Source organism: Chanos chanos, chromosome 1 (genome assembly GCF_902362185.1).
Source record: "Chanos chanos chromosome 1, fChaCha1.1, whole genome shotgun sequence".
Classification (NCBI taxonomy): Eukaryota; Metazoa; Chordata; class Actinopteri; order Gonorynchiformes; family Chanidae; genus Chanos; species Chanos chanos.
Window position 1 is genome coordinate 42199711 of NC_044495.1, and position 14496 is coordinate 42214206.

At 41.5% G+C, this 14496-nt stretch overlaps 1 protein-coding gene across 1 annotated transcript in view; it reads left to right on the forward strand.

Moving 5' to 3' along the window:
• sema3aa (sema domain, immunoglobulin domain (Ig), short basic domain, secreted, (semaphorin) 3Aa) overlaps nucleotides 1-7402 on the forward strand; it is a 32994-nt gene extending 25592 nt beyond the window's left edge. Inside the window, exons 12-19 of the mRNA XM_030784156.1 lie at nucleotides 1-80; nucleotides 1100-1141; nucleotides 1352-1509; nucleotides 5142-5209; nucleotides 5433-5578; nucleotides 6659-6992; nucleotides 7235-7247; nucleotides 7315-7402. The exon at nucleotides 1-80 is cut by the window's left edge and continues 12 nt beyond it. Coding sequence (XP_030640016.1) covers nucleotides 1-80; nucleotides 1100-1141; nucleotides 1352-1509; nucleotides 5142-5209; nucleotides 5433-5578; nucleotides 6659-6992; nucleotides 7235-7247; nucleotides 7315-7402 — 929 coding nt within the window. The remainder of the gene's footprint in view (nucleotides 81-1099; nucleotides 1142-1351; nucleotides 1510-5141; nucleotides 5210-5432; nucleotides 5579-6658; nucleotides 6993-7234; nucleotides 7248-7314) is intronic.
• Nucleotides 7403-14496: the final 7094 nt, after the last annotated feature.

A 14496-nucleotide genomic window follows, 5' to 3' on the forward strand; every position in this document is an offset into this window, starting at 1 on the left:
TCTTGAAGGTGGTCACCATTCCCAGAGAGAGCTGGCATGATCTGGAGGAGGTTGTACTGGAGGAAATGACCGTGTTCAGGGTATGTTCACAAACAGGAAAAAAAAAAGAAACAGAGAGAAAGAAGGGAAAAAATTCAGGGCTTAGCATTGACTTGTTTTGTTAGCTGTGGGTCTGATCTGAATGGTGGAGAAACATGCTGTGGTAGAAAATGGAATTATATGCTCGCTGAAAGAAACCAAACTCGTCTCTGCCTGGCTTCGGCATGTAATTATTTGACAAACAGCGGAAAGTCTCAGGTTATAGAAACAGAGTGGTGCTCCAAACACGTGTTTCTCTAGAGGCTCATTTGGAAAACCATTTTGAAGGTTTACAAACATTGTTAATCATTATTGTCATTAATCACCAGTAAGAGAGAAAAAAGAGTTTGGAGTAAATGAGTCACCAGATGATAGAGAATAGGACCACAGAAGGATGTTTGGAAGGGAAATTTAAATACAGCATTGGACGGATAGATACACACGTCTACTCCAGTTTGAACGGAGAGTAAAGAAAGACACAGAGGCTCAGGAGTGTAGCCTTTAATTACAGTGGACCAGGCCTGGTCGGCAAAGCTATCAGTGGTCATTCATTTTTTATCAGTGACTGACAATGTCAGGAGATAGGGCTGAACATGAGCACAAGCATTTAAAGGAAAGCACGCAACCTACCTGCCAGGAAATGGGTACGAATGTAATGGTAGCCAGCGGGTACAGTGCTGTGCAGTGAATAAACCTCACTCCCCAACACCTTAAGAGGCGTGCTGGCGACAGAGGCTAGTACTCATGGTTTTTAGCCTCCTTGCTAGCATGCCCACCTCCCATGCCTGAGGTTGCAAGTTTCAATCCATTGCAGGACTGTCCTTGTATAAACACAACAAAGGTAACACGAACATCCAACTAACAACCGGTGACCAGTGAGTTACCACCCAGGTCATTTCTGGCATAAATGAACGGTGGACTGGAATACTGGAATAAACACTAAACGATAAATAATAAACAGGATGAGTGCTTCAAGTGGGCCACTCTCAAACTATCCATCCTTTTTTTTACTGTCTTCCAGGAACCAACTCCAATAACAGCAATGGAGCTTTCCACCAAGCAAGTAAGTAACATAAATTAATACAATGATTATGATGATGACGATGATGATGATGATGGTGTTGATGTTGATAATGATGAAGAGGATGATGATAAAAATGATTAAAATGATAATGTACACAGTTTATCTGAATAAGCATGATTAATAGGAAAAGTGCTAATGTGTATTGGCCACCTGATCAAGCTCTATGGTTGTGTGTTTCAACTTAAACAGCAACAGTTGTACCTGGGCTCAGCAATGGGTATTTCCCAGATGCCTTTGCACCGCTGTGAGGTGTATGGGAAGGCGTGTGCAGAATGCTGTCTGGCCAGGGATCCGTACTGTGCCTGGGATGGAACCAAGTGCTCCAGATACTTCCCCACCGCCAAGAGGTAAATCATTCAGTTAACGAAACTCATTCACACACAGAGGAATCAAAGAGTCAGAGAGTCAAACAACATATCACACGTCAATGAACCAAACAATTTCAGACACACAGACCTGAGCCAATTAAACTCAACATCACATGACACCCAGCCAATCAGACTCAGGGATACACACTACTCAGCCAATCAGATTAAAATTTCATTCACCCTCCAGCTAGTCAGTGTAAATGATATATAACCCAGCCATTCACACATGAGCAGTCCATTCCTCCTTCTCTGAGGCCCTTAGAATGACGTCTTCAGTCAAACAATACCTTAGTTACAAGGGGCATAACTTTCGCTGTTACAGGACAGTGAAATAAAATGTATATGCTGAGATTCATTATGTTCTAATAAGAAACAGTTCCAGAGCTCTCTTCTACTTTTTCATGATTTTAGTTACTAAAGTGTCCCAAGTTCTTCTACGCTATCTTTGTGTTTGCCTAGTTCTGCTAAATAACATTTGGACAACTCAGTTTCAATGTAGTATTCTTCACTGACTTAGAGGTATAAACTGCACCTTAAACATACAAGTAAAACATGTACATTAGTGGTTAGGGTTAGGGTTAGAGTTACCAACAACAAAGATCCTCCTTAAAGTCAAGATCTGTACTCATTCAACAAAATCACAGCAGCAGAGAACATCAATGTCCCTCATATATGCACTTAGCTGCTTAAGGTAGTCCATCAAAAACAAAGGCAACATGGCTTCAAAAGCCAACTGATGAGCAAAAGGCTGTTCCTGCTGACAGTAGGAAAGGTATTGACGGTGGGGTCACAGATTGCCATGGAGACCAGTTGTGGAGATACATATGCTCCTGCAGTTCTGGAGCACGTGAGTCCCTGGTTTGGCAGGTAAAGCAGTTCTGGATTGGCGGAGTGATGTTTGCATTGTCTGTGCTGGGCCCTTAGCTGGGTGTGCTGCTCCTCAAGGTATGCTATTCCTGTTTGGTATGCAAAGTGCCTTAATGGGTGGTTTGGCACAAGATGTGCCATAATGGGCAGTTTGGCAGACCTTACCCCATGATCTTCATGCTTGAGTTCACATTTCCCGAGTGTCTTTTTCAAGTGGTTCTCCTAGTGTAGGACCACAAGGGACTTGAAGAGGTAGGCGGTTTGCCAGGCATCTACAACACGTGGCTAAGCCTATGAAGTTGCCTCCTCTCCAAGACTGTCTCAGGGCTGATGTTGATGTTTTCTGGAAGATGTTATCACAGAGGGTGTGATCCTTCCATGAGATGCCATAAATTTGTTGGAGATGCCTGATATTAAAAGCTTCCAGTGGCCTGATGCACAAGGTGATAAGTTGTCCAACCGTCAGCGCCATAGAGGAGTAAATTAAGTTTTTTGTTCTCCAAATCCCAGTCTTCCCAAAGCAGCTAAGGCTGGGTTAATGCATGCTTGGATGTCTTCATCAGAAAGAGAATAGAAGGCTCATAGACTGCCAAAGAATTTCTCTTGATATGGTTCTCAGTTTTTTTTCTTCTTTTTTGGTGTTCACCAATAGTTGAAAGGAATGGTACAAGGAAGCTAAATCAAATGTTTGTTGTATTGTCACTGGGCTCTGTGTTGGGAGGGCAGGCTTGTCAGTGTATTGTTGTTCTAAAGTGTTAATGATTATGGTTTTGGCAAGGACTTTCAGGAGGCTGATGCTGAACAGACGGTGCTCAAGGCAGAACTGTAGCTGCATGCCGTTGTCTTACCAAGTTGTGAGGCACACAAACATAGACGTGTGTTCACTGTCAAACTGTCACTGCACAAAGGGTTTGGTCACACTCGTCTGTTTGCCCTGCTTTCTGCCCGGACTGAGAGGTCAGGAGGTAGAACTTTAGCCACGACACACCCTCTGTCAGGAGAGCTGACGCGCTTTACTTCTCTTCAAAAACTTCTCTTTTTCCTCAGTCAGAAATGAGAAACAGACCACTTTCCCCATTCTCTCAAACACTAAGACAGCCAAAGACAGCAGTGTGTGCGTGTGTGTGTGTGTGTGCGCGTATTCAAGTGCATGTGAGAGAGAGCACCAGAGAGAGAGAGAGATGACAGAGAGAGTGGAAGTGACTTAGATTTAGGATGTGCTCCCTCAGAATACTTGGAGTGGTACAAAAAAGAGAGCTGCACTTTTAAACACAACAAGAAAATAGTTTATTAAGAGTATTAGGGTGTTAAAACAATTAAAACATTAATAAAATCCACCCAAACACTCCACAGTGTCCAACAGAAGAGAAACTTTAATTCTGTATTCTTTTTTTTGGGGGGGGGGGGGGGGCAGAATGCTCCAGTGTGGCCTCCTGGCAGAGACAAAGAGACACCCACCCAGGTCTACAGAATACAGTTCAAATAAACCATGTACAGGTTAAATCATCCAGTCAGTATACTGGTATTTAGTTCATTTACTTTCACTCATTCAGTACTGTACTTTCAAAACATTCTTTTATAACTGTTATATTTATTGCAGTTGTCATCTCTCACACAGTTTCCCCAGAGCTATGACTAACACTATTATTACGTCTATTGTTCAACTTAATGATGTCATAACTAGCCTAATTATTTAATTACATTGCAGTTCATTAAAAAAATGTCTACAAAAAGGAATCTGTCTTCATCATTCTGAAAACACTCAGGGACTAATTTGCTGTAAGCATGTAAATAATCATGCCAATAACCATTAGCTTAAATGAAATTGGACTTAATTAAGAGAGAGAGTTAAAGGAAGAGAGAAGGGAGGGTCAGTTTTTTGACACAAAGAGAAAATCTGAGTGGTATGCACTCTGTTAGTTATGTCATCCACTGTTACTGAGCACAATGATTTGTGTCCAGTCCTCTTGAACGTTTTCTTCGTGATCTAACCCAAGGACAAGGATCTGTCCCAAGGACAAGTTTAGCCCAGTTTTAGCTAAGTGGTTTTGAGTGGTATTCTCGGTTAAGTGCGACGCAGTCTATAATATTTCTGTAATATGAAAAGATATGCCTGCGGACCTGAGCTGGACCTTGCCTCACGTTAGCCATTAAGTGGTAAAGTTGCTTTTCTGAGTGTAGCACAGAGGTTTTATGAAAGGTTGGCAGTAGTTTGGCTCTGCAATTAGCTGGAAGCCTCTTTCAGAAACTCAAGACGTGCAGTAACATGTTTTTATACGACACTTGAGAGCTCCAGTGCTTTCAGCAGCACAGTGAAACTCAAACGAGTCACATTTCTCTCAGAACCAACTGGATAATGTATGTTAAGTGTGTCGCAGACTGTCTCTCTCTCTCTCTCTGACTAAAGTAAAGAATGAGTAGTAGTGTGCTATGGTGTTGTCCTTTAACTGGAGCAACAGAGCCCTCTAGTGCTGTAGTGTTGGTACTGTTCAAAATGGTGTTTTGGGTTTCCTCAAACTGCAACAGTATCTGGGTCCTTGTTTAAGTGAACGGGGAAATTTTGTAATTCATTTCATACATAGACGACAGAAAATCATATCTTATGGACATGCAGACATGTTATCATGATATTGAAAAATATCCTGTGTGGTGTTTGATGAAGAGAGAATGGCATCAAATTTAATGTTTTCAAGATACATTTGAATCGTGAGTAAAGTTTCAATGTGTTTCTTTTTCTTTTTCAGGAGAACGAGACGGCAAGACATCCGAAATGGAGATCCCCTGTCCCAGTGTTCTGATCTACATCACAACGGTACATACACACATTTATGTATACACACACACGTATGTATGCGCGCACACACACACACGCGCACACACACACATGCACACACATATACACATGCACACACACACACACATATGCACAAGATTTCTGAACACTGAGGGCACTCCACTCTACTGAGGGCATTCACTAAACTGTTATTCATTTGTGTGTGTGTGTGTGTGTGTGTGTGTGTGTGTGTGTGTGTTAGATGATCTGGAGGGCCATGGCAGTGTAGAGGAAAAGAGTGTGTATGGCGTGGAAAACAGCAGCATGTTCCTGGAGTGCAGCCCAAAATCTCAAAGGGCTCTTATCTACTGGCAGCTACAGAGATTCAACGAGGAACGCAAACAAGAGGTACTGCAGTTAGCACTTTGTCATATTACAGTGCTGTAGCAATCAGTATGCTCTGTGTGTGTGTTTGCGTGTGTATGTATGTGAGAACATGTTGGTGCCACATTACGCAGAAATGTTCAATTGGAGAGTGTTTTTCCCTGTGTTAACTTTCAGTGATGTATATATGAGCATAATTTATCATAATGCCAGACACAGTTGTTGTTATTATTATTATTATTATTATTATTATTATTATTATTACACTTTTAGATACTCACTGTGATGCAGCCTACAGTACAATACAATGTGGACTCTCTAGCCCAGTCTTGATGACATGTTTCAGATAAATAAAGGCAGTATTAGATCAATAAAGGTGTAATTAAATAAATAAAGGTGTTCTTCAGTGTACTTTTCTGATTTTTGTGAGGGAAAGCAGCGCCTTTTGTCTTCACCTTGAGAATGCTTTCTCCACACCCTTTTGATGAATGTTCTCTCAATGTTTCTCTGAATGTTCTCTGAATGTTTGCTGTATTTCTGATATGGAAAATTAGCTTAGGTTCTTTAACTGTATTCACTCCTCACTGTATCCATTCAAGCAATCCTCACCCTCAGATACTCATTATAGAGCAACAGTTTGCATTTATAATATGGGCTTAATACTCTCCACAATATTTATAATATAGCGTAATATTCTGTATAATGTTTATAACATGGGTTTAATATTCTGCATAATTTACATAATGTGGGTTTAGTAGTCTGTACCTCGGTCTGTGTGTGTAGTGTTGTTCTCTATTTGAAATGAATCATTAGTTTCTTGACTAAATTAAATGTCACATCCTCGTAGACGCTGTTGGATGCACACAGACACACACACACATGCATGCATACATGGGTGCACACACTCTCTCTGGCACACACACACGCACAGACACGCACGGTTGTGTTGCTCTTACAGATAGTGATCTGTTTTACATAGATAGGTGCTAGTCTTTCCCTATCCATTCATTGTTGTGTTTAAATTAAGACCATGTTTGTTTTTTCTTTCTCACACACTCTTTTTTCCTCACACCTCCATTTCTGTTTTGTTTTGTTTTTTTCCAGATTAAGGCAGGAGACAGGATAGGTCGTATGGAGCAGGGTTTGCTGATCCGTAGCCTGAATCAGGCAGACACGGGAATCTACCACTGCCACGCTGTGGAACACGGTTTCATCCAGCCCCTCCTGCGTGTCTCCCTGCAGGTCATCCCCTCACAGACACTGGCTGAACTACTCCTCCACACTGGGGATGAACGGGAGGGCCCCGTGGGTGCCAGCGGAGGTCCGGCCTCCGGGCACAAGGTCTGGTACCGGGACTTCCTGAGTCTGCTGGACAGCCCAGACCTGAACAGTGTGGATGAGTTCTGTGAGCGCATCTGGAGGAGGGAACGGAAGCAACGTGGCAAGAAAGTGCCCAAATCCGCCCCTGCCATCGCTACGGCCGCCATCCCTCAAACACAAAGGGGTATCCCACCAAGTTCACCTAACCTCCAAGGGCGAATGCCGAATTCTCCCCAAAAACCCCAGAGTGCCCCAACTGCAGCCAGAACAGCCAGCTTGCAGAGGAGTCAGGTCCCACAAGCCACGCTGAGCACGTACGTCCAACAGGGCTATAGGCAGAGCACCATGGCGACCATTCAGAACGTTCCAGAGGGTCAGAGGTCGCAGCAGGGGCAGAGCAAGAAAGGAGGCAGCCCAGCGGCACGTAAAACCCCAGCAAGCACAGCCAAGTGGAGACACCTCCAGGAGAACAAGAGAGGCCGAAACCGGCGGACACATGAGCAGCAGAGACCCCCGCGCAGTGTCTGATTACCCCACCCCCTCAAGATAATGACTCACAGGTTAACATCAGCAAGTACACAACTATACACAAACATACACACACACACACACACAAACAAACACACACACACACACAGACTGTCCCAAGCACACACTAGAGATAATGCATTCATCGACATTCTGCGCACACACACACATACACAGCACTTACGTACATGCAGAAAACACAGAAAGCACAGGAAAAACAAATGATGTTCTACAAAGAATCTGAAAGAGCTCTTACTGGTGAAGTAACAAATTTAACTGGAATTTCTATTCATGCTGCTGGTTTACTAGAGATAGCAACATTACAGTGACTGGTGTATGTTCCAAACAATAAACATGCCCTTTGTCTAGAAGCCTAGATATATTTGCTGGGGGTGTGTCAACCCAGGAAACTCCATTGTCGATAAGTTGAAAAATTAGGAGAACTTCACTCCACTGAGCCTCCGACTTCTGCCAAAAATCTCCCCAGACTACTAATCCCAAATTACAGCTCCTGGAATGACAGGAAATGTCCATTTTTATGAGAAGACCACTCTCTGCGACAGATTGTATCATCAGTGGACTTTACACACAGCACTCAATGACTACGCCTCTCAAATATTTCTTCCTCTAAGGAGCAGCATGGAACTGGGTCTGTGTGAGGGCGCAGCAGTGAATGTGGCAGATTAGCAGTTATTGCAAAAAGAAGGGGGAGAATGTGAAAATTGTACATAGGGTATAACTAAGGGTGTTTGAGGTCAAAGGTCAAGAAGAGGCATGCAACGATAACATTTGAAATGACCTCCCACTAGAACGTTTGAGTGTTCCACTTTAGCTTTGTTAGTCTGGAAACATCTACAACGATCAAAGAGGTTGCCAAGGACCAGGACACTCGTTGCTAGGCGGTTATTTTGCGAAAGCAGTGGACTAAAGTGCATCGTGCATGAGGTAGTTGTGTGAACTGAATAAGCTCTTCCAAGACAGTTACTTAGCTACACTTACCACGCAAATTATTTTTCAAAATAAAACAAGTCTTAAGTTATCTTCAATGTAAAAAATAATAAGAAAAAAACAAAAACAAACAAGTTTTTAGTTGATATAAAATGAATTTTATGTGTCTTGACAACCACGGCATCTTTTTGAGGGTGGGGGATGCTGCGCTGGGTGGTTGCCATGGTCACCATGCTTGGTTTTTTTTTTCCCTGATATTTGTTCTAAGTTATTTTTCACACAACTTTTCAGGGTCTTTCCCCCCACCGTGTGTAAATGTGCTATTTCAGCTCACCATTTAGATGTCATTCTGAAACAAACAAACTTACTTTTGTACATACATACAGCAAAATACTGCTCAACTATTTATTGCTCGTTGTTGTTTATATAAGGGGTTACATTTATTTTTGATATGATTATGCTCATCATTGACCATGACTGGCTTAAATACGGATACGTTAGATGGACCAATTTGTTCATTATTGTTTGTGGAGTTGATTTTGGGAGTTTATCTTGTATCAATTATGTTTGTTTTCCATGATAAAAAAAAGAACACGCATTTATGATGTGAGGAGCAGCAGAATCATGTGATCCCATAATGATGATAGAAAAGTGCACAAACAACTGATTTCAGTTTTTCCCACTGTGTGCTCTCTCTCTCTCTCTCTCTCTCTCTCTCTCTCTCTTTCTCTCTCTCTCACTCTCTCTTTCTCTCTCAGTCTATCAGTCTGTCTGTCTGTCCCTATCCCTCTCTCTCCCGCTTGCTAATCTCTGAACTTATTTGAAAGCTCTCTGTTCCTCATCCATTAAAAAGAAAGGGAGTTAACCAGAATGAGTCTGTAAAACATTGGTTACCTTAACAGTTAACTGTGAATCATGTTAAAAGGAAAACATGTCAGAATGTTGTCTTTTTAAATAAGGGAAGACACAGAGTACCAATGCATGTGAATTCTACCTTAGTGCATCTTTTGAATCGTCAATGTTTTGTATGTGAAGAGGCAGACATCTTGCTATAGACAGCTTTCAAGAGGTGTGAATATCCTTTTTGTTCCTCCTTTTTACTTAAACAATGATAAAACAACAATTACTACTTGTATTCTGCCCCCTTGTGTAGTCAGATACTTTGAACTTTTCATACAATCGTGTTTCCCAATCCCAAACTAAGGAGCAAAATTGTTGTTTTGCTGCAAAACAAGATGACATCCACTAGATGGCGCACTGTGTATTCCCTACCACAGATCTGTTTCGTTTGGAGTTTAATATGGTTCATGTGGCAGGGGACTCGGATGCTGCCACTGTGGTATCTGGGTGTTTATGGCATGCATTTGGTTGTCTAAATAAACATTTCCTCTACTATCTTACGATGGTCAAGGCTGAATTATATTTAATGACATATAGATTTTTTATTATTTGGGGATACATTTAAAAAACTGTGCGCCGAAAATTCCAAAATGCAGTGTAAACTTTTGTCCAACTCACATTTCAAGGTTAAAATGGCTAATAAGAGCTACCGCCAATGGCACCATTTGTAAATTAAGGGTTTAACTTCAAAAATATACACCAATGAGACAAAATATCATGACCACTTGCCTAATATGCTGTTAGTCCTCTGTGTGCTGCCAAAACAGCACCAACCCCCCGCGGCATGGACTCTACAAGACCCCTGAAGGTGTCCTGTGGTATCTGGCACCAAAACAGTAGCAGGAGATCTTTCAAGTCTTGTAAGTTGCAAGGTGGAGCCGCCGTGGATCGGACTTGTTGTTCCAGTACACCCTACAGATGCTCAATCGGAATGAGATCTGGAGAATTTGGAGGCCACGGCTACACCTTGAACACTTCATCAGGTTCCTCAAACCATTTCTGAACAATGTGTGCAGTGTGGCAGGGCGCATTATCCTACTGAAAGAGGCCACTGCCATTGGGGAATACCATTACCACAAACAGGACTTGAAGTATCTGCTGCTTCTGTTTTGGTGCCAGACACCACACTTCAGGGGTCTTGTAGAGTCCATGCCTCGGCAGGTCGGCGCTGTTTTGGCAGCACACAGAGGACCAACAGCAGGTGGTCATAATGTTTTGGCTCACCGGTGTAGGTATATACTGAACTACAACTTAACTGTGTCTAAATTACATTTACTTGTCATGGAAAGACTTCTAAAAATGCAATTATGTATCACTTACATAGGACAAGGACATGTTATTGATGTAAAAAATGTATTTCCAAGAAATGTATTCCAAACACACTTCTGAATAGCACTCTTCTGAAAACTATATTTATAGCACTGTAGTGACCATTGTACCTCTCAAAGATGTTATCATTGGTTTAAATTTTCTTGACAAATTGCATGGTTAGTAATATTAATAGAAATCGAATAGAAATAGAAATACACCTCTACTAGACAGATAAACTGAACAATAAAGAACTGGAGCTAAGCAACAGTCCATCACCCCGAAGCATGCTGGGAAGCTCCGCCTACCTACCCCCAAACCGCTACAGTACAGTGCTCCCTTTTGAGCTCTTTAGTACACTTGAAGACGTAAATAGTGTGTTTATATATAGTCGTGGTACACTGAATCACTACTCAAATCCATTGTCCAAAATCCATTAGGTTAAAACTTGCCCCAGTCAAACAAAAAAACAAAACAGCCAAACAAAAGATTTAGTAAATATATATCCCTAAAGTTAAAAGTTAAATTGAAAATGTTTTATTATTAATGTATGTTTTAGCAGTACACAGCAATTGATACTTTACATTTGTTTAAATAAGCTTTAACATATTAGGAAATTATTTAATCAAAGTGCACTTCAGCAGAGTACACTTGACTGAAGCACAATTTAAATGTGCTTAAGTTACCATTATAACAAAGCGTCTTTTTTTAAAAAATTCAGTCATTGAAATGCATTCCAGGACTGTGTGCTACAGTAATACTTGAAATGTATTCATTTAAAACCTATTTTTTGAGAGCACAGTAGAGTACACTTTAAGTGCATGTAATTAAAACACATTAAGTTAAAAACATACTTTTATTACTCTTCGGATACTTCAAATATACTACTAACATATTTAAGTATTCTTCTTTTTCACAAGGGTTAAAAAGGTGTAAATGTACCTAAACTTTGGACAGCGATAACACTATTGCTATGTTTGTGATTGATCTTGTGGGTGCTGTGCTCGAGGGAACTGTTTACAGTGAATCTCCAGATGGAGTTGGCACACAGAGGGTGGAGAGGTTGAAGAGACTTGATGACAAAGACTTGACTGCGGATAAGGCAACAATCCACAGAAGAGCTGGAGAAATACACACAAGCCCAGATACGTCAATAGGGGCGTCTGTCCTACCGCTGCGTCTGTCCTACAGCTGCTACAGCTGTGTATTACAGCATTTTGTGCTAAACCAAAGAGGCAATGGTTACCACCATAAGAATTTACAAGAGTCATTTTCTCCTGACATTTAACATGCTCATTCAGAATAGTGATTAATTAAACTCACTTCCTTGAGTTCCTTGTCGCAGCACGTGTTTTAGTCTGACTGACGTGCCTATTATCAAGCTTTGTTCTTTCATAGAAGCCCATAACGTAAACTATAGAATGCATGCAATAGAAGCAGAAAAACAGTATGGGCATATATATTTACAGTACGCTAATTTACTTTACCATATTAAAAAAAAAAAAAAAGAAAGAAAAAAAGTTTTCATTTTTTTGTGCATTGCTTTTTATTTTCATAGTTTTTATTGTGTTTATGCAAACCACAATTTATTTCTATTTTGTGTATCCCGTGTTTTGATTATGGTATTTTCATTGTGGCACAAATCTTCAATCAAAAATATGCAGCCACGATTAAAATTTGTTTGTTGTAGGCATTGGCACTGAAATTCACGGTGCTTATCAGACTCTGATGTGCTGACTGTGCAACAGCCTGTGTCACTATTGCCTGTTTGACATCCAGAGTGTGGAAATACACAGATATTTACAAGAATGCACAAACTGCCCAAAACATACATGCCTGCAACAGCTGAGCCCTAAAACAAGCCCTGTGTCAAACCTGCTGCCTGTGACAAACCTGCTGTGTCAGATGTACATGGACCCTGTGAGGAGGTTCCTTGCCAGTGTACCTGTGTGATTTTACATGCAGTGTGGGCTCTAACCACATCAAGACATAGTCCGAAGACAGCACATAAGTTTGGTACTTCTGATCTGCATCGGTCACCAAGGGAGGCAGGTGATGCCATCACTTTCAGTGAACTAGCAGCTTTAGGACACCAAGAGGCTTCAGTATCACCAGAAGAAAAGCATGTAGAGACTCAGTGAACATTCAATACACATAGGTCACTCAAAGTAAACTGTCAAGAAAAATCACTTAGAATAAAAAAAAAACATTTTGAAATGTTTAGAGAAATACCTGGGGCAAACATACAGCTTCCAGTAGTTTGTCATAATGACCCACTGAGCTCATTGGACCCTGGTCTGTGTCAACTGGACTTTGTCCATCACTGCTGGGAGGTGATGTAATGGAGGGAAGGCATGAAATGATCATACTGTGAACCAGCACGTCCAGACCCACTGGAGCTGTCGTCTCTGTCAGCAATAATGAAACCAGTTACAGAACTACAGAACTACAGGGCTCAGATTGTACTGAAACAAGTTTTAGAACTACAGAACTGCAGGGCTCGGAGTGTAATGAAACCAGTTACAGAACAACATGGTTCAGAGTGTAATGAAACCAGTTACAGAACTACAGGGCTCAGAGTGTAATGAAACCGGTTACAGAACAACATGGCTCAGTTTGTAATGAAACCAGTTACAGAACAACATGGCTCAGAGTGTAATGAAACCAGTTACAGAACAACATGGCTCAGTTTGTAATGAAACCAATTACAGAACAACATGGCTCAGAGTGTAATGAAACCAGTTACAGAACAACATGGCTCAGAGTGTAATGAAACCAGTTACAGAACTACAGGACTCAGAGTGTAATGAAACCAGTTACAGAACTACAGGGCTCAGTTTGTACTGAAACCAGTTACAGAACTACAGGGCTCAGTTTGTAATGAAACCAGTTACAAAACTACAGAACAACATGGCTCAGTTTGTAATGAAACCAGTTACAGAACTACAGGACTCAGAGTCTAATGAAACCAGTTACAGAACTACAGGGCTTGGAGTGTAATGAAACCAGTTACAGAACTACAGGGCTCAGTTTGTACTGAAACCAGTTACAGAACAACATGGCTCAAAGTGTACTGAAACCAGTTACAGAACTACAGGGCTTGGAGTGTACTGAAACCAGTTACAGAACTACAGAACAACATGGCTCAGAGTGTAATGAAACCAGTTACAGAACTACAGAACAACATGGCTCAAAGTGAAATGAAACCTCCTCGGTGGCTTATCTGAATCAGAACCATTATGCTGTTGGCTCCCACTAGACTGTTTCCCCTTCAGTTCCTGGAGGGTGATGTGGAAGATGCAGATCAGCACTGACCGCAGTTCACATACTCCCAGACTATCCAGATCAACACCTCTCTCCTGAGACATCCTGAGGCATCACACCTGAGGTTTATCCTCCTCAATGGGACAGCACCAGACAATGAAACTAGTGCCTTCCACTGCTGTAGGCCCTGCTGACAGGTGGGTGTAACACAAATGTATTGTCCTTGGTTAAAGATTGTATAAAGTCCCCCGGCCCCATTGTACCAGTTGAAGACCCAATAGCAGAGCAGAGATCACTGAGGCTCTCTCCCCTGCCGTCACACCTCTTGCCCTTACACACAGACATACATATATACAAACAGAGAGAGAGAAAGAGGGAAACAGCACTTTGAGTAGCTGTCTCCTGAAAAATGAGCTGTTATGGGCTGTGAGTCCAAATGGAAGTTAAAAAAGGATGTGTTTTCCTGAGGCATAAGAGAGAAATTTAAATGTCTCAGCAAAATCTGATTTTCACAAAAACCAAACCTTTTCGATTCTGAGAGGTTTGGTCTTACAGTCTAGCCTTATCATGAGACCAGAAATTTTGTTTTGTTTTATAACCAAACTTGGCTGCTTCATTGCTGTTTGCACCTTCAGTTGTTCTCATCCTTATTCTTATTCTACTGTCAACACTGT